This window comes from Rhododendron vialii, chromosome 12a (assembly GCF_030253575.1).
Source record: "Rhododendron vialii isolate Sample 1 chromosome 12a, ASM3025357v1".
Classification (NCBI taxonomy): domain Eukaryota; kingdom Viridiplantae; phylum Streptophyta; class Magnoliopsida; order Ericales; family Ericaceae; genus Rhododendron; species Rhododendron vialii.
Window position 1 is genome coordinate 25547994 of NC_080568.1, and position 19681 is coordinate 25567674.

A 19681-nucleotide genomic window follows, 5' to 3' on the forward strand; every position below is an offset into this window, starting at 1 on the left:
CGAGCTCTCTTGTGGCAGAGTTTGTGCTATGGTATTATTACTAGTATTTGTGAGACCATTGTAAAGCTTCCCTCTTTGAGGCCTCATAAAGCCTAAAAAGGTCGTCCTTGACATTGTCCCCAAGAAAAGGGCTCTTGTGGAAGAAAGATCTTCCTGGACTCAATGTGTTGTTAATGAAGTTGTGGAAGCTTGTTCAGAAGTCTATAGAGAGGATCAAGGTTAAATGATGGATTCTGGTGGAGACAAATTCATGGTTTAAAATCTCCTATTTCATTTGATGGAGAGACTCTTTTTTGGATCATACAGAACATATGTAGGGCTTATTAGTTTCATAGTGGTTGAATTTTGTTAATCCATGCCAACAGTGATAAGCTGAAATGTTATTGCCGAAGTGGTTAGGATTTTAGATGAAGTTGTCTTCTTCCCCAACCTCCCATGTCCTCGGAATGTCTTGGTGCTATGTCTTCTAAATGTGGATACCTTCTATTGAGCAACTGTAGGATGAGGGGTGAGGAAATAATTGTAGATTTGAGGTGGTCATCTTCTTTTTTCAACTAAGCAAAATATTATCAACAAGAGCCACCTTGAAGGGGTGAACCCTTACATGGTGTACTATTGTTGATATGAAGTTAGGTTCACTCATCATAAGTTATGGTCTTCTTTTATTAGGATGGAGTATGATATTCTAAAGACACTTTTCATTGATAGAATTTACATATAAAGGGATAAATATCACCAAGTCAAAAGCTGCAATTCACACTCGCACAAAACAAATGATAGACATGGTTGTCATAATTCATTATTCTGGTGCGTACTTCGTAATTTATTGGTGATCTTGAGGCCGTTAAACTGAAAAACATAACCTAACCTAGTGATGTCAACCAAATGTGAACTGTTACACCTTGAGATTAACAAATATCTGTACCTTATAAACTTGCATTGTTGGGTTAAAATCAGCCACGACATCTTACAAATTTCTTGTATCTCAATTGTAACACCAGTGGGACAGCGCTGCGATGGGCCCTATATTTGCTGAACACTGAGAAGCACGGAAACAGACATGGATGCGACACGACACGAACTCACGGATACATTATTTGTTTAAAATGTAGGACACGAACACATTGGGGATTTGAGAATTCGATAAAAAATTAGGCCATGGGCACGGTTGGGAAATCCCAAGAAATCTTTCAATCATTCCAAGTGAATTGTAAGAATTACTATTTTCCAACTTTGTATATCATAGATTCATAGTGATATGCCAAATTTCGAAATCCTTGATAATCACATGTTAACAAGTGTCCGAGACATTTATTTCTTAGTCATAGAAGCCAAAATAGTGTTTGGCACGTTGCAAGAAGAGTGGCAGACATGTGTCCGAATTAAGATTTTTATTTCCTAATTATATAAGAAGAGTTAGGGACACGTGTCCGAGAGTGTTCAAGGGGTGTCGCTGTCCGACACGTGTCGGACACGGACACACTTTCTTTAAAGTGTCCGTGCTTCTTGGGCTGAATAAGTGCTTGACTTGGACACAGTTCCAACATACCTTGGCATGCCTGAACCTGGACGAGAAATAGGTGAAAAAAAGATCCTTGAAGATAGATCTCCCTAATGTTGATTGATATTACATAAGTTGGGTTGTACACATATTTGATCTTTGCAGCCTGAATCTGTTGGTGCCTTTATTTGTGTTTCTGCTGTTGGTGGACAGTTAACCATTCTTTTTGTCATTTGGATGCATTTGGCAAGCTGCAAAATTTTCTTGCTAATCATGAATTTCATACCACCCATTTTTCTTATACTTTCCAAATGGGAAAATGAACAGCTTTAATGGAATAAATGAAAAGGGAAATTACTAAAGTAACTGTTTGCACAAGTAACCTATACAGAGTTTGAGCTTAATATTGCTATTTGGAAAATATTTTCTTGTTGGTCCTGTTTATTGCAAGTGAAAGTATAGGTTTTAGTTAGCAGGATTGGTCAGACTGATAATATCTTTTGGCTTAACATCGCCATGACATCAGCTGCATGCTTTGTTTCATATTTGTTTCGCTTTGTGTAGTTCTCACTTTCTTGCCATCTTTTGGGTAAAGGATATGACCAATTAGTTATATTTATCTTGTTAACAGGTCCGTGACCCAATGCCTGCTGTGTTTTTCTTCCTTATTGATGTATCCATGAATGCCATACAGATTGGTGCAACTGCAGCGGCTTGCAGTGCAATCAGCCAAGTTATTGCTGATCTTCCTGTATGTCCTATATCTTTTGCAGTAAATTGTAGTAATGTTTTGTTTTGCCCACTTGCATGAGTGTATGAGTCTGCAAATTCGTAATAGATGGAAGGAGCATTTTTAGACTTATTGATGCTTGTATTGCATTTTAGCTTGTGGACATAATGTTTTTCTTTAAAATCTTTTCGGGAAATTCCTGGAATATTTCATCGAGCATTTGAGGGCACTCTTGGAAAACCAAACTAAATTGCGTACGAAAGGGTTAGCGAGACTGGCATTTGTCCACAAGAAGTCTACATTTGTGAGTAATTTTTCAAAGCATGATCAAAGAGAGATTTTGAATTCAATTTTAGCAGTCAATTTATGGAGGAAGTTTTATTATACATATTTAGCAGAGTGCTTATAAGACAAAAGCCCAGACTAGATACCCCAGATTGGTTCCGGTCCTTTTCTTTTATGAGGACCATAGTATAGGATATTCTTGTTCCTGTTCAGCCTACCATCACTCCAAAGTCGAATATTTTGTGACGTTGAATCAAGTAAGTTTAATCGAATTTGTGTGGATTCTCTATGTATGATTTTACATGCATGACCGGGAAACAGCCCCTCTTGAGCAGAAGGTTCAATCATAGTTCATCTAGTTAGTTGCACTTGTTATTGCATGTAGGATGGGTTCATCCTGAATCTATTTGAAGGATTGAGTAAACTTTTTTTGTATCTCTTTGGGAGGTCACATGATTACCCAAGCAACTTCGCTTCAAAATTATCCATCTCTTGCATTTCCTTGGCCTTATGGGTGTTGCATGTTGTTTAAATTTTCTGACCAGATGCTGTTAGAGTCGGTGCATATTTGTTTTCTGAATAAGTCATGTAGAGACATCTTCCTTGGAAAAATCTTTGGCCTCAGCTGTTTGTCTTTCGTCTTGCTTTCTCCCCTTGGCTTTCTTCTGTTCCTGCTTTGTGTTTTGACAGACCTTTGTTACACTCTGTAACTGGGGATTTTGGAGTTTAGAGATTGTAATTTTGTTAGGTTACTGCTTGGTATTATTCTAATATATACGTGCTAGAGTTTGACTTTCTTATGTATTTTTTTCAGTCTTTTAATTTTTCCCTGTTATCTGAGCCGGTAATTCACTTCTGGCTGAGCCTATTACAGTTACTGGAACAAATTATTTGTCATTGATGTGGTGGCGATTTTCTTCAGGATGGTCCTAGGACAATGGTAGGTGTCGCTACATTTGACTCAACAATCCATTTCTACAACCTGAAACGTGAATTACAGCAGGTAAGCATTCTGTTAGAGAAAGTTCACGTCTCAGTTTCAGTTCTTCAGTTTGAAAACTATTATGTATTTACTTCTTAGTTCTAAGAAGCACAAACATTATTAAGAATATCTTGTGTTCATGTCAGACTCCAAAACTTGTTGGATACTCCTCTATATGTGTTGGACACTTGTCTAAATATGTCCTTTTTATGTATTTATCTATATTAAATGTTCAGAACCAGACCCGCTTTGGACACAGATGTCCATCACATAAACTTACCTGAGAGTGCGAGTCATATCAAGAACTAGTTAGTGATTTGCTGTTAAAATGAGACTAATGCGTAATTATACAAGTTATTCGCTCGTTGTTTAGATTGGTTAGTTATGGGAATTCCAAGTCTTGACTTGTCAAATTAGTTGAGGAATAATAGTGTGCAACATAGATGTTTGCATTCATTTTCTAGTCCTTAGAATGTACAAATGCTTTCTTAGTACTTTGATGTGATACAATCTGAATGTCTTTGCACAGCAAAAAATCTGTATATATATTATTTACGGACACGCATCTGACGTAGTGTGTCGCAAGTTATTTGAAAATACCGCATTCCTTTCTCTGTGTTTTATAGCCATTGAAAAATTAAACTTCTTCGTCCTTTTGTTTTGAATTTATATGATGCTTTGTTGTGATTGATGCTACCCAGATAATCCCTCTCGGTCCAGGGAGAGAGGAGTATGGAGATGAGATAAATTTAAAATTGGACTCACATTTAGCCCTTCCTTTTTCTCTCAGAAACTTGGAGAGGCGGAACTTGGGTGTGTGGAGGGGTGAGATTGGGTGGAATAGTTCACAGAGGGTGGGTAATGCTGGGTAAGAGTCAGTATGGGAGGTTTTGAGGGTGGGTTCGAGGGAGGAGGCGGGGGTTTTAGGAGAAGTATATAGGGGGATTGGCACAAGCAATGGTGCTAGTTCCTTTTTCAGGAGGATGTTTGGGGATATGGTCAGTGGGCTGTTTCTGTGGGTGGGTTGGGACTTGGGAGTTCTAGGAAAATTGGGTTGGGCTCAAGACTTGGTTGTGGACACATCACTCACCGTCATTGGAGTGAAAGAAGATAGGGATGATGGAAAGCTTTTGACAGCAGGGATGATTCAAAAGGCAGTTTCAAGTGGGTGTTGAGGAGAAGGAGTAGTTTGCATGTTTTTAAGGTTTTTGTTATAAGTAGTTAGTTATGATGGGAACAACCAGAAAGGGGAGGGGTGTTGTAGGAGTAAGGAGGGGTTAATATCGTAGCTTTCTATGAAGATTAACAACATTAGTTGGAATGCGAGGGGTCTGAATGTGGGGACAAAAAGGTGGCAATCAATTTTATGCTTTAGGAGTGGAAAGCTGATGTGGTGTGTATACGACAAACAAAGTTGAGTGAGTTTTGAGGGAGATGGTGAGGAATATACGGGTAGATTGGGTTCGTTTGGATTCTCTTGGTGCCGTGGATGGGATGTGGGTGATGTGGGATGGAAGGGTGGTTTAGGCGGTGGATAGTGAGCTCGGAGGTTTGTCAGTACCATGTTTTTTCAAGAATGCGGAGGATGGCATTAGGTGGGTATTTTCAGGAGTTTATGGTTTGGTTGTTGACAATCTAAGATTAGAAATGCTAGGAAGATTAGCATCTTTGGCTTTTAGTTGGAAGCCCCTTGTGGATAGAGGGTGATTTTAAAAGGTGCGTTTCTGTAGGAGCGACTGGTTGTGACACTATCAGTAGAGAAATATGAAAGGTTTTTTTTTTCCTTTTATCAGTGAGATGAAGCTTGTTGACAGCTTGACGCAACATTGTAGGGGCCAATATACTTAGTTCGGTTCTCAAGAGGCCCCTCGTATGTCCTGTATTGACAGATTCTTGATTTCTAATCAATTGGGGGAGATCTTTTCAGATTTGCTCAATTATCACTTTCGAGAATGATTTTGATTGCGTTCCCGTTACGCATGGGATATTGGTGGGATAATAGACAAGATTGAGCAGGAAAGAGAGCTTTTGGTAGAAGAATAGGAGTCTAGCGTCAAGGCCAAAGAAGATTTTATAAGGATTGCAAAAATGGAAGAGATAGCTGGAGGCAATAATCCAGGAACCTATGACTGCGGCACGGTAACAGAAACACTAGGTTCTTTTATGGTGGAGGGTGTTTCATGTTGCAGAAAGTTGTTGGCTAACCCTATATTCTTGTGATTATGTGCTACACATCGATTTGGGAGGCTATGTAATTCCAAGCTCTGTGGAGATCCGTTGTATGTGCGGTTTTATGGGTTTGGAATCTTTGGATAGAAAGGATTGCTTGAATTTGATGTTGAGGTTTGAATACTTAAAGAGTATTCCATATGATTTGTCATTTGGAGTATCTTGGAAAGTGTCTTGTGGATGGGGGTTCCTTTATTTTTTACTCTAATGATTGGAAGCATTTGTACATAGTGCTCTTTTCTGCTCTTTTTTTTTCCTTCTGTCTCCTTTGCTTTTGATGTTGGTGTACTTCTTGCCCCCTTTAACATGTTTGCATCTATCGTCTTCATTTTTGTAAGTTGCTGCCAATAAAAATAAGAGGATACATGATGAAATGTGGCTGAAAAATTAAAGACGTATAATAACAATCGGCTTTTAAACACTTTTGTTGATGCTTATTTGTTTATTCTGAATCTTTTGTCACAGCCGCTCATGCTAATAGTTCCTGATGTCCAAGATGTTTACACTCCTCTTCAAGCTGATGTTATAGTTCAACTTTCTGAGGTGATTTTTGGTTTTTGTTTTGTTTAGTAGCGCTGTTTGCAATTATATGAAAGGTATTCTGGAGAAATGATTCTTTTAGTTTTTCTACCTCGAGGAACTTCTAAAGAATTTTTCACGATTTATTTGTTTCGAGGATTCAGTGCCGCCAACATTTGGAGCTATTGCTAGAAAATATCCCAACCATGTTTGAGAATAACAGAACAGCTGACTCAGCCTTTGGTGCAGCAGTCAAGGTTTGTCAAAAGTTTTATGGTGATCATACATACTTGACCATGTGATCATCAGTTTTTTTTTTGTAAGCAAAAAAAAAAAAAAAACTTGCGACACAAAAGTATCCGATGCATATGATTTTGAAGAATAATTTTGATCATTTAATGAGTAATTAATATGTGTAAGCGACAGCTTAAACGGTTTCTAATGCCTTTGACCCTTATCTATGCATGATTGGGAAGGCTATCCTAGAAATAAAATGAAATGATTTTTAGTAGCTACTATTATATTACAGAGGAATGCCACGAAGGGTGTCACCTTGTATCCACTACGTATTCGAACTACAAAACAATGTAGAAACCCCTGTATATCAACCAAAGAACAGGGTAGTTAAGCCAACAAACAAAAAAAAAAGTGTTGTCAGCATTGTTCATTTCAAGGCACATTTGGGCTTCGGTTCGCTCAAACGATCTAAAAATTTCTATCCCTCCAGTGCATTGCATTATGCATGAAGACGTAACATCCCAAAGCCTTCCTATTACCCTTCTCCGGATCATCTCTAGGCTCTATGCCAACAAGATAGACAACCTTCACTAATCCAGGCATCAACCAAGCAGTACCAAAAATGGAGAATGACAATCTTCAAATCCATTCGCCTCATGGCCCACAATCCATTAAGAACTTTTCTCTCTCAAATTGTGGATGACAAGAATAAGTTCCCTCAATACTGTCAAAAAATAGAAAGCTACGTCTGAAAGAGCTGTTGGTCCCTCATTTCTGTTCAAAGATAGAAAGCGCTCCTTTTGAGAGCTGTTACTACTCACTAGTTTCGAAGGGAAAGGACCATCTCCTCTAAGAAGCTTTCAATAGTAGGAAGCCTTCGATAGGAAGAAGGCGCTGTGAACTGCCATTTGGCCTTCCTTCCAAAATCAAAGGTCACGACGAAACAAGATCATGTCTCTAATGGCCAACCGCCTCCTTCCTTTCAACAATGCACTGTTTTTCAAGTTTTAAGGTGATACTATTACTAATGCACCTCCTCCAGCCCAGCCTTAAGTCCCTCATCGATTTTTCCAATCTACAGGCTCCCAATTTTTGAATAGGGTAGATGTGGACAAAAATATGTCAACAAGCTAGACAAATTACTCTTAAATCAGTATCAATCTTCTGCATATGGTGCCTTTTCCACGATGCCAACCTCTTCTCATATATCACCTACTACCTAGGGTTGCAAATGAATTGAACTGTTTCCTAGTAGCTAGAGACTCGCTCGACATGGGTTTGTTGAAGCTCGGCTTGGTCAGATAGTAAAAAACTCCACTAGAAATTTAAACTTGTTTAGTAAACAAGCTGAGCTCGAGTTAGCCAAAGCTTGACTCCATAAGGCTCATGAATTGGGCATTGTACTAAGGAGAGAAAAACTACTGTTCATATAGCGTTTTTGTACTAGTTTAACATGTTTTTCTCTTACAATTTTGAAGCAGCATGCGTATTAGAAAGGATTCTGCAATTCTTAAATTGAGTTTTAGTAAGTTATAGAAAAAATAAAATAATAGTAATAGACTATAAAAATCTTTTGTGTAGCTATAGACATGTATGTGAGTTTTAATGTATATTTTCTTTAGCTTGGTAAGGCTCGTGAACTAGCTCGAGTTCGACTCAAGCGTAGGTAGGTCAGTTGGGCTCGGGCTCGAACTCGCTAAGAACTTGAAGGGCAAGCCTCGGCATGCTAAAGCTTGGGTCTGCTCTTCTGCAGCCCAAAAATCTCACCTCCATTGCACCCCAAAAATTTCACCTCCATTGCACCAACACTACCTTGGCTCTAGAAGAACTCCAACAGGAAAAAAGTATGTCTGCAAGCTTTAGAAGGTAAACAGTCAACTTGGTATCCCAAATTTTGCAGCCAAAACTTCTAAATACTTCATAGAACCTGCCAAGACAAACTCACTCTTATCCAAGTTAACTCGGGCAAATCAAAGCAAAACAAAATTCATTTCATAAATCAAAACTTCAGATTAGCTCGACGAAATATACTGGTGTTGTCCATGACAAGAAAATCGGAGTTGAGATTTGCTTTAAGAAATATGTCATGCCAATTGTACCTACGGGGCATATGTCATAGCGTGGAAGTGGTAGGATTGATAGATTATAGTGTCTGCTACATCACATACTTCAATCACAATGATTTTGGTTACTTGAATTGGTTCTTGACCACCATTCAATTTTTATAACTACGTTTTTTTTTTTACAAACCATAAGAGTCTGCTAACATGGAGAATTTACAGTGTTCGGGTGTTACCTTATGTGGTCACATATATTTGGTTATTTCAGAATGTGTATCATAATGTTTTATGATTTTAGTCACTTGAATTGGTTCTTGATCACCATTCCTTTTTTCTTTTCTTTTTTGCCTCAGGCTGGTTTCTTGGCAATGAAGAATACAGGAGGGAAACTTCTAGTATTTCAGTCAGGTAAATTTGTCAACTTCATGTTGTCCAATTTTTGGTATTGTGTATAACTGGCTATGAAATTGCTGGCCCATATCTGTTCTACGTAGCCATGTTGGTTAGTGGTTTTTTTTTTTTGGAACGTATGTTTCTGAACATGGTACACGTTCACATGATACTAGATTTAACGGTCTGAAAAAGTATTTTTCTACTGGTTTCTATATCATTTTCTCTGACAGCATAAATATTAGTAGACTAGTGTACCTAAGAAATGAGCCAGAATGGGTGCAACCTCGATGAAACGAATGTGTATCTAAAGAGCTGGACACCTAAATATAAAATGTCCTAGGACACATGATACAATAAAATCCATTACATCAATAATTTAACCGTTTGTGACTCCACATTGCCATTGAGACTATATATTGTTGTGCTTTAAATGGATATAAGTTTCTTGTGGTGTTGATTTTCTCCATCCTACCTTTTACGGGAAAAATTATTCATTTTGTAAGTGCCTTCACTTCACACCGTGAAACTTCTTATTTTATCCTAGTCATTCTATTTCATAGGATCTTTCTGATCCGGTATATTTACTACAAATGTGTGGACATCATAGTTAGTTGCGAGTGTTGACTGAGTTGTTGGGTCTGACTATTTTGGTTTTGTTCTATGTTGTGTACAGTCTTACCATCTGTCGGTTTTGGAGCCCTTTCTGCTAGAGAGGCTGAGGGTAGGACGAATATCTCTGCTGGAGAGAAGGTATGTTAATCGTATACCCTTTGGTTCCTTCCCTTGTTTAGTCCATTGGTGCTTTCTACTGCTATTTTCTTGCTTTCCCTTGAGGTGGATGATGAAGTAGGTACATGTATCCCTAGTGTTTTTTTTTGGATAAGCATTTTCCTTTTATAAAGCTCAAACTCATGTACAAACTCTAAGGGGCATTCCCCCGAAAAAAACCAAGGCATCTGAGACAAGCCTCAGCATACCACAAGAGACATTTAAGAAAAAAAGAACCAATCAACTCTATACAAAGAACTCCTATACTAAACAGTGAGGATCAAAAACTCTAGTTGAGAGGCCCCAACTACAACACAACTCTACGTTCTTATGAGATTGCTTAACACCCCTTTTCAAGTTCAGCAAATCCCGAATTGCAATTACAGTCTCGAGGATGACCTGATCCTGAGAAGAAACCTTGTGTTGAAAAATCCTCTGATTCTGCTCCATCCAAAGGTTATAGACACAAGCAGCAAACACACTTTTCAAAAGCCAACTCTTAAGCCCAGACCCTTTAGCTGTCTGAATGTACCATGCAACCACACTCAGTAAAGAGGAAGGGATTTGATCAGTCAAGCATTTTCGCAAAACAGCTCTCCAAACTGATTGAGAGAATGCACATTGGAAAACAAGTGTATATGGGACTCCTGGGCATTATTACAGAACACACAACCATCCTCCACACACATACCCCAGCTCAATAACCTGTCCCTTGTGTTTAATTTCTGTTGCACAGCTAACCACAACACAAAAGATACGAGGAACATTTCTATTGTACCAAACAACACGAGACCAAGGCTGAATAGGTAGTTTAAGCCTAATAGCCTCCCAAGCAGAAAACACAGTAAAACCAGCAGGATTAGGGAGCCACACGACTGAATCCAACGTATCACAAATTGGTTTAAAATCAAGAGTGGTAAGATCCATGTATCCCTAGTTGCCTGTGAAAAGGCATTTCTTGCTATTACTGAAGTAGTCTTTCCGTCTGGGTGATGGGAAAAAGGGTGGTTATGATGATATTTGTCGATCAGTTTCTGATGAAAGAATTGCCTCAACCAATCTGGCGGAGGTGTATGGTGGTTGTGAATTCCAGAGGAGATAAATGATCAACCCTGTTGTTTATCCTGGATAGTGTGGGTAGCAAGAGTCAGTAGCTTAATTAGACTTGCTCTAGTGAAATGTTTTGGAGAGCATGCCTAAGGACTCGCTTAGGTGGTACTTGAGGGTAGCTTTAGCACTTCCTGGTGCATGAGGTGAGGTTGAGACGCTTGAGGTGCTGGCTTCAGGTTGAAGCAAAAGTCACTCAAGGTGATGATTTCCTTTTGTTTACTGTCGCTTGTTTGATAGCAGCCATCAGTTTTGAGTTGTAATAAACAATTGGCAACCGGAAAAATAGGTTATAGGCTTATAGCTGTATATTTATAAACCTTGGGGTTGACTGGGATTCTAAAGGACCAATATCTTGCAGAAGCCCAGTTTATTGCTCTGTGTAGATGCTATTTTAGGCTTTAGGAATGATGGCTTGGACTATATTATTAATTTTTTTGGGGGTTCTAAGTATTTAAATAGTGTGTTTTAGGGTTGATTGGATGTCTTACCCTATTGGTATTCAGAATATCGGATTTTGTTGTATATTTCTATCATTTTGATTGATGTTTAGCACTTGGAATGTCATATTTTGTTGGTTTCCCTTTCGCTTAGAGTTAATGTTTGAAATGTCGAGATTGTCATCATTATTGAATTATGGATATTCTGTCCATGTTACTTAGCAATCGCCATGCATCAATGAAGCCATCAGCTTGCCTCGTCGCCTCTGTTTCCTTTTTACCTTTGACGACACTTGTGGATGTGTCTTATCTTTGATTCTGATGCATTTCTATTCGTCAAGGTGTTCTGATCTTGTACTATGGTGTTCTTTCTTCTGTTGAACTTTAGGAGGCCCATAAATTACTCCAACCAGCAGACAAAGTTTTGAAGGCAATGGCTGTTGAACTTGCAGAGTACCAGGTTCCGTTTGACTGTTTTTTTTTCCCTAGTGGACTTATTTTTGAGATCTCCTGTGATTGTATGTTGAGACAGGATTGCAAGTATTAGTTTCCTTCAATTCGATCTTATAATGTGTTCAGGTGTGCGTTGATGTATTTATTACCACCCAAACTTATGTGGACATTGCTTCAATTTCTGTCATCCCAAGAACTACTGGAGGGAAGGTATTCACCAATGACTCTTTCGTTGTTCTAGCCTCATAGTTGTCACATGACTCACATTAGTCCTGAAATGTTAGTTGCTCTTAGGTTCCAAGAATTGTTGTAATGTGTAACTGCTGCAATGCGATGTCTCCAAAGTGATTCTTTTGCAATACCATCTATGCCGGCAAAATATGGAATCAAAGTTGTTTATCTTCTATATCCTCTATACTAGCGGGATTTAGAATAAGCTCTAATATGACTTTTCCTCGCATGAAAATTTGCAGCAGTACAATTCATTCCTGGTTTGTGTGTGTCCTTTTAATTCACTTATTTTGCCATCTACATCTTATCTCAATTTCCAGGTGGAAAACTGTCACTATGCTATTACTCTGTCCTTGTTGAACAACACAAACCCCACTTAATTTGATCATGTATCATGCGGACCTTTTGCTATTACTTTCTTTCCCCAAACAAGTCAATTCAGAATGGCTTGGGGTCCCCACTCCAAAAGAAAAAAAAAGATTAAAAAAAAAACTACAACCAGCACGGAATTTCCTATCATCCAGTGTGCTTAAAGATGATTAGTGCCCAGTAGGTTTTCTTTTTAGAGGGAACCATATTCTAGATAGGATTATGGACAGAGTCACAGAAGCACCATGTATAGATCTCTGCTCCAGGACTGCACATCCACAAACCGGCTGGTACTAGTATTATCAATTTGCATGAAAATGATTAATTGATTTCCAGCACAATATCTATTATATAAGGAGCACACCATTTGTCCCTGTAAAATACATGTGTAGTAGTGGACTATATTGTAAGATTTGTCACTTAATAGGGAATTCAGTTAATAATAGCCAATAGGGAATTCAGTTAGGTTTATACTTTCAAGTAATTTGTTTATAAGGCAACAACAACAACAATAACAATAGTTATTTAATCCCCATATGAAGGGGGTATTGGTAGGGGAGGATTAGAGGCTGACCTTTGGCAATATAAGCACAAAGTGGCTCCTCTCATAAAGTTTTACCATTGAAATACCTCCAAAATTTGAAGAACACAAGGATGTTATGTCGTTGGCCATGCCCCTAAATCAAAGCTGGATTCTGCTGGATAGCATCAAAGTAGGGGCAGGCTTTGTTTCAATGTCTCTGCTCTTTACCTTGCTTCCTTTGTGTAACACAAGGAAAATTTAACAAATGGATAATCTGGACATCAAGAATTTTTGCTTCCTTCCAGGTGTATTATTATTTCCCTTTCTCTGCTCTTTCTGAGCCTGCCAAGCTTTACAACGATCTTCGATGGAATGTCACGAGGCCCCAAGGTTTTGAGGCAGTCATGCGTGTAAGATGTAGCCAGGTTAGTTCTTTGTATTTATTGGTTTTGTTTTCATGGACATTCTTCCGCATTACAGTAAAATGGCTAATATTCTATTTCCGTTCATTTTAGGGTATCCAAGTTCAGGAATACTCTGGAAACTTCTGCAAGCGAATTCCAACCGATGTTGACCTACCTACGGTTAGTATATCATTTATGAGATGCTTGTTCTTTGGGTAATACTAGATTATTCTTTCGTTCTTGTGACTCATCTGTTAGGGTATTGTTGACTGCAGCAAAATTTAAGAAAAAATGATTTGGTGTTGATGAACGTTTCATAACCTGGTTATGAAGTGAGGCGTTTATTTAATCTCTCTCTCTCTCTCTCTCTCTCTCTCTCTCTCTCTCTCTCTCTCTCTCTCTCCATACTAAGCATTTAAGTTTGCAAAGTGGTAAGGAATGGTAATGGAACCAAGTATATGATATTCACCTCAATTCCAAGACCCGTTAAGCAATCCTTCAATGGTCATTCCTTCTAAGTAAAAAGTGCATGTAGAGGTAAGTAAATGATGCTAAAGTTGTATTAACTCTTCTAGGTCCTAAAGGTATGCCCAAACAAGGCCTAAAGGTACAAGCTTAGGGTCTCAAAGGAATTGTCTTGGCCAAGTGGTTGGGGTTGACACCTCAGGTCGCCCCCCTATAAAGCTGACGCCGTCTATAAATCAGTTCCTCCGACGAAAGCAAATGAATGCTATATGTTTGTTAAATGCATGCTGGGCAGGTTCCTTGAAGGTAGTAAGGTACCGGTCATGCTATTTAAGATAGTACTTCGACGAGTCGACATGGAAAATGGTACTTCATGACTTCAATTGGACTCCTTGCTCCATTAACTGTTTTGTCTTCCAGAATTTGTGATGGAAGCGAGGCATCAGTATTCATTTTGATTCCTTTATTGTCGTTGCCAAAGTGAATCAACAGTTGTCTTCTTTCTTCTAGAAGTTTGTTTGGGTAGTAAATGAAAATTGACTAGAGTTAGAAGTTGAATAGTCTGGTAAATTGCAGCATATTCTTTCATCCTGTAAGTGGTAGAGAAGCTGGAGAATTAAATCCCGTGGGTTTGGTTTCTCTTGGCAGGAGCCTGGATTGCGAGATTCTCAATAAAATCGGCATCTTCTTGAAATACTCTCAAGTAGCTGAAGGAATTCAGCAGTAATTGCATCATCTAGCTTGAGTTGTTAGGGCAATCCTTCATTGAGAGTTCACATTTTATTAAATGAAATCCTTGCTCCTAAAGGAGACTAGATGTTGGTATGCGCATGGTGGGTTCACTCTGACCTTAGTGTGCCTCTCTTGTGTTCAACTATCCCTAGTTAACTTTGTTTCTGTTGAATTCATGTCCTAATATACCCGCACTGTCCAAAGAATGTTATGAGTTGCTCTAGCACTGAAGATAGTTCAAGGAAGTGTGAAAGGGCAGGGGAAGAGTTTATTCCATGGTGGATAAAGGGGTGATCTTTAGAGAGTTGCACTCCTCGAGAGGAAAACCTATAGCAAATATCTTAGTACCGATGAGGGAAGGAATGGCTTGGGTGTTGAACCTATCCTGTAATTATCCTAATTAAATCCATCGGAGTGCTCTGAGAACTACCCTTTCAAAACCCTTTTCCCCTATTTCTATATCCTTAGCTGCCTAGTTTTGGTTGGAGTAGCAAATAATTCCTTTCCCTAGAAAGCTATTTGGGGTACTCGAGCGCCTACTAAGGTTTCTTTTTTTGTTTGTTGTGCAGCTAAGGATGAGATTCTTACCATAGATAATCTTATAAGGCGTCAGATGGTTATGGTGAATCGGTGTTCCATGTGCTTGAGAGATGGAGAGTCAGTGGCGCATTTTGTTTATTCATTGTCTGGCCGCTAAAGAAGATTTGGAGTGCTGTTCTTGTTTTGTGGGTCATGTCGTGGTTTTTTCCGGCGACGGTGGTGGAGCTCCTCCAAGAATGGTATGGGGCTAGAGTGGCTAAAAGAAGACGGAAGCTATGGGTTATGCCGTTGTGATCCCGCTATGCTTGATGTGGTCAATTTGGAGAGAGAGGAATCAAAGATAATTTGATGGGAAGGAGATACTTTAGATTAAAATTAAGAGCCTTTTGATTTCTACTTTGTTTAGTTGGGATTCAAGAGAGTGCAACCCTACTTTGTGTCAGTTTTAGACAAGGTAGATATTTTTGGGGTATAGAGGGGTGTATAGGTCTTTTATATTTTGAGGTGCCACTATGGGTTGGATCGTAGGGTTCACACCTCATTTGAAAAGAAAAAAATAGGAAAAAGGAAGGCAATCTAAATGTCATACGAGTCTCGTTTGGAGCTCAGTCTGATGGCTGCACAATTGGGCAGTTCGTGGCACTAGGAATTAAGAATGTCTAAACAATGGGAAGCATGGGTTTCTTCTTGCCGTACAGCTACCGTTGTCGGTCAATTGTGCATCGATTGGTGTAGGATTGTTTTTGTCCAAACATTGGCATTTTGTCCTGTCCATTTTAATTAATATGCATTTTAATTAATATGATCAGTGGTTTGGTCCTCTAATTTAGTTGCTCATATAAACAGCAATCCGCGGTGTGGATCAGTGTCAATATGGGTCAGTATGAACCATGCTTTTCATTGTTGTGCAATATGTACACTTTTTGCATGAACTGTTTGAGAGTTTCGCAACTTACCATAATGTTTATCTTGCTGGAAAGTAGTTGGTGTAATCTTGGTGTTATGACCGAGCTCTTCTCACTACTCGTCTTTTTTCTAATTACTGTTTTGTAATTTTTGATGGTGTTTAGTTGATTTTGGTTCACTCACTGGTATGGAATTTGCCCCTCCTAAGTAGTTACCCCTTGTGCAGATTGATTGTGACAAAACTATAATGGTAACTTTGAAACATGATGACAAACTGCAGGATGGCTCAGAATGCGCTTTTCAGGTAGAAGTATTTTGACTTGTTTATAGCAAACCTTATCCAGCTTTCTTGTCCTCGTACTGACCCTCTTATGGGACATCTGACCTTCTTTGTTACATATGTAAAATGGTTGTTGTTTGATCCCTTTTTGCATTTTATTTTCTAGTGTGCTCTTCTTTACACAACTGTGTATGGCCAAAGAAGAATACGAGTGTCTACCTTATCTCTACCGTGCACGACTCTGCTAAGTAATCTGTTCCGCTCAGCTGACTTAGACACACAATTTGCTTGTTTCTTGAAGCAAGGTTTGCTCTGGATCCTTTACTGTGAGAGTACTTTTTTCAGTTGATTGGTTAGGGAGCACCTCCTTTTCCAGCTATTTTTCCTTTTTCACTTTATAACTTTATATGACCGAAGAATACTGATGAATGTTTATCATTTATATAATCTAACCTGTAGTGGCGAACGAAATCCCTTCCAGTCCACTTCCACAAGTCAGGGAACAAGTGACAAACCTTTGCATCAACATCCTGCATTCATATCGCAAATTTTGTGCTACAGTTTCGTCAGCTGGACAACTTATCCTTCCAGAGGCGCTTAAACTTCTGCCTCTATACACCCTTGGTATATTTCTTGCTGCTTATATATCCATATTATCTTAGTGTGTTAATTTTAAGTTGTTTTTGTTTTCAGGGTTTTATATCCTTTGATGTGGATGTAGCTCAACTGTCCACCCTTTTTCAGAACCTATGTACTTTAATTATGGCAATTGTTGATGTTACTAGAGTGATGTTTATGCGTTATTAAGATGCAAATAGGATTTCATGTAATCAGATGATTAAACGTCAATGATGAATCCAGAATAACTGCACGGGACATAATAGGTATCTCAAAATTGAGAGTATCAAGAGAAATATGGTGACTTATTACAAAGATTTCCATCTAGCCTTTAGAATTTTATAACAGGTTACAATTGGAAGGTGTAAGTGAGAAAACACCTTCACTTACAGTGGATTTACTTAAGGAGTGTGAAGCTGTAGCTTTAGGGAGATATATTGGTGGACAAATATGTTTATGTATATACACGTATATTAATAGAGGATGTGGCCATGCCACTTATTTGGCTGTGAGCCTCTGTTAGTTCAAGTCATTGCATATTATGATGTGTGATCTTATGCTAACTGGTACCTTAATAACAATTTAGTTACTTCTTTGTGGGAACGATTTTCCTATCCATGTTCTGGTTGTTGGAGTAAAGCGCCAAATTTATTGACTTGTTGTACAGGTTGCTAATATACATGATATGTTAACTCGGAGAGTATATTTTGCAAATCGTTTGATTCTTTTGAATTTTAATGTTCCTTTCATCATGTTTCATTTCAGCTTTGATTAAAAGTACGGGATTACGAACAGATGGGCGAATAGATGATAGGTCCTTCTGGATCAGTTATGTTTCTTCAATTTCTACTGCTTTGGCAATCCCACTGGTGTACCCCCGGATGGTGGCTATCCAGGACCTCATCTCGAAGGTATGAAAATTGTTATTTCATTGTCTACTGGATTTTCTTTAATGATCCAATAATCATGGTGCGGCACTGCCAAATTAACAGGAGACGGATGGATCTATTATACCTCCTTCGATCCCGCTATCCAGTGAACATGTGAATGATGATGGAATCTATCTTCTTGAGAATGGGGAGGATTGTTTAATTTATGTTGGGAGCTCTGTGGATCCTGGTGTGATGCGTCAACTGTTTGGCATTTCCTCACTCGATGAAATTCAACCTCAGGTATTCTTATTTTGTATCATAGGACATGATGTTTATTCAGCAATGTGGCATCATTAATTGGCGGTTGCGAACAATATGCATGAGTTTGAGGCGCGCAAATTTTCTAGATTGACTGATGGTGCATGATTATTCGTGTAGGAATCCTAGATGGGCCCATAATGACTGACAAGTATCTTGAAGTCTGGATATGTTTAAATTAGCATCCTGGTGTTTCTACATAATTTCCAAAGAACTTTTCTTGTCCCTCTATGAGTAAACTTATTGTCCTGATTGAACATCCTAGTTCTTTCCATGTGTGTTTATTAGATTGGCTGTAATTCTTCAACCTTTGCAACCAACGGTATTAGCAAATGGTAACTACCGAAGTCTCAAGTGCTAAGATTTATTTCTCTGATGTAGAATCGCTAGTAATTCTGTAGGGAAAATTGATTCATTTGGTTCCTTCGTTGATGGAAACTGAGAACACTGGTTAATTTTGTGTCAGCTGTAGTATTCATCCATTGGAATGCCTATGATGTTACTTGTCAATTTATTATTTCTTCCTCTTGGCGCAGTTTGTACTGCAGCAATATGACAATCCACTGTCGAAGAAGCTAAATGATGTTGTAAATGAGATAAGGCGCCAACGATGCTCCTACCTCCGGTATGGCTGATATTCATGGAAGACTGACCTTATATATGTGTAGTATACAATCTTTGCTCAGGGAAAATAAAAATTCTCATTTATCAGGATGCTCAATATATAACTCATTCACATTACTTTTCAATAATTTGCATTTTCATGTATTTGCTGCAGCTTGAAATTGTGCAAGAAAGGAGATGCATCAGGTCAGTGCATATCTGATATATCATCGTTGTCTAAAACCAATTAATTTTTCTCCTCCTTCAATGCCTCCTTTTCTTTTATCATTGGATTTCACTTGACTTGCTTGGCATTCCTACAGTTGTTTGTCAGCTCTATTTTTTTCTCTGAGAAGGAGCCGTTCCTAAATGCACAACCAAATGGTTGGTTTGATGGCTGCCTGTCTACCTTTTTGTCCGCAATAAAATACATTATGGAGGGTCCTAGAGCAGTTGTTATTTTTGCTTGAACAGTATTTAGTTATTCTCGTTATAAACAATCATTAGGTGGATCTACCTTAAGTATGTGTTGAGCTCATACCAAAGCACATTTGCATGAAATTTCAACATCAGAGGCTACAAACATCACCAGCCTGTCAGATTGTGCAACTTTTTGGCACTAATTACTCCCTCCGTCCCCTTTTTAAAGTCCAGTATTCTATTTTGGGCTGTCCTTTATTAAGTGTCCATTTTGTAAAGTTAGTGGGTAAAAGTTGGTACATTTTCCATTTTGCCCCTAAAAATATATTTCATTTTAAAAAGTTAGTAAGTAAAAGTGTAATGATGATGTCTCCATAGAGGGTAAATAGGGAAAGTGGAGGTAAAAGTTAATGTGAAAGATGTAATGATGTTTTCTTAATAAGTTGGAGTTACAAAACGGGACATTTAAAAAGGGTCGGAGGGAGTAGTAGTTATTGGGTTCAAAGATGTAGCTATGTCCTATTTTTGCTAAGATTTCAACGAACTGCACTTCTATGACTACTATTAGGGAAAATTTGATCTGTTTCTTTCGTGAGAAAGATGCTGAAGGTTATTATAAGCATGCCTACGAAAACCATTTTCATAGTAACGCTAGCTTCGAACTATCTTCATTTTGCCTTGATCCTAAATTTTGTG

The 19681-nt window shown here is 38.4% G+C and overlaps 1 protein-coding gene across 3 annotated transcripts in view; it reads left to right on the top strand.

Moving 5' to 3' along the window:
• LOC131311902 (protein transport protein SEC24 C) overlaps positions 1-19681 on the top strand; it is a 29204-nt gene that overhangs the window by 9003 nt on the left and 520 nt on the right. For 2 of the 3 annotated variants that reach the window (XM_058339537.1, XM_058339538.1), the window contains 17 exons: positions 2133-2252; positions 3439-3519; positions 6193-6270; positions 6411-6503; positions 8897-8951; positions 9610-9686; positions 11640-11711; positions 11831-11914; positions 13133-13252; positions 13343-13411; positions 16101-16178; positions 16321-16459; positions 16614-16778; positions 17538-17683; positions 17765-17944; positions 18499-18587; positions 18741-18772. In XM_058339537.1, the coding sequence (XP_058195520.1) occupies positions 2133-2252; positions 3439-3519; positions 6193-6270; positions 6411-6503; positions 8897-8951; positions 9610-9686; positions 11640-11711; positions 11831-11914; positions 13133-13252; positions 13343-13411; positions 16101-16178; positions 16321-16459; positions 16614-16778; positions 17538-17683; positions 17765-17944; positions 18499-18587; positions 18741-18772 (1678 nt within the window). Of the gene's footprint in view, positions 1-2132; positions 2253-3438; positions 3520-6192; positions 6271-6410; positions 6504-8896; positions 8952-9609; positions 9687-11639; positions 11712-11830; positions 11915-13132; positions 13253-13342; positions 13412-16100; positions 16179-16320; positions 16460-16613; positions 16779-16847; positions 17261-17537; positions 17684-17764; positions 17945-18498; positions 18588-18740; positions 18773-19681 lie in introns of those variants that run through there. The other variant, XM_058339539.1, reaches the window with a different exon arrangement.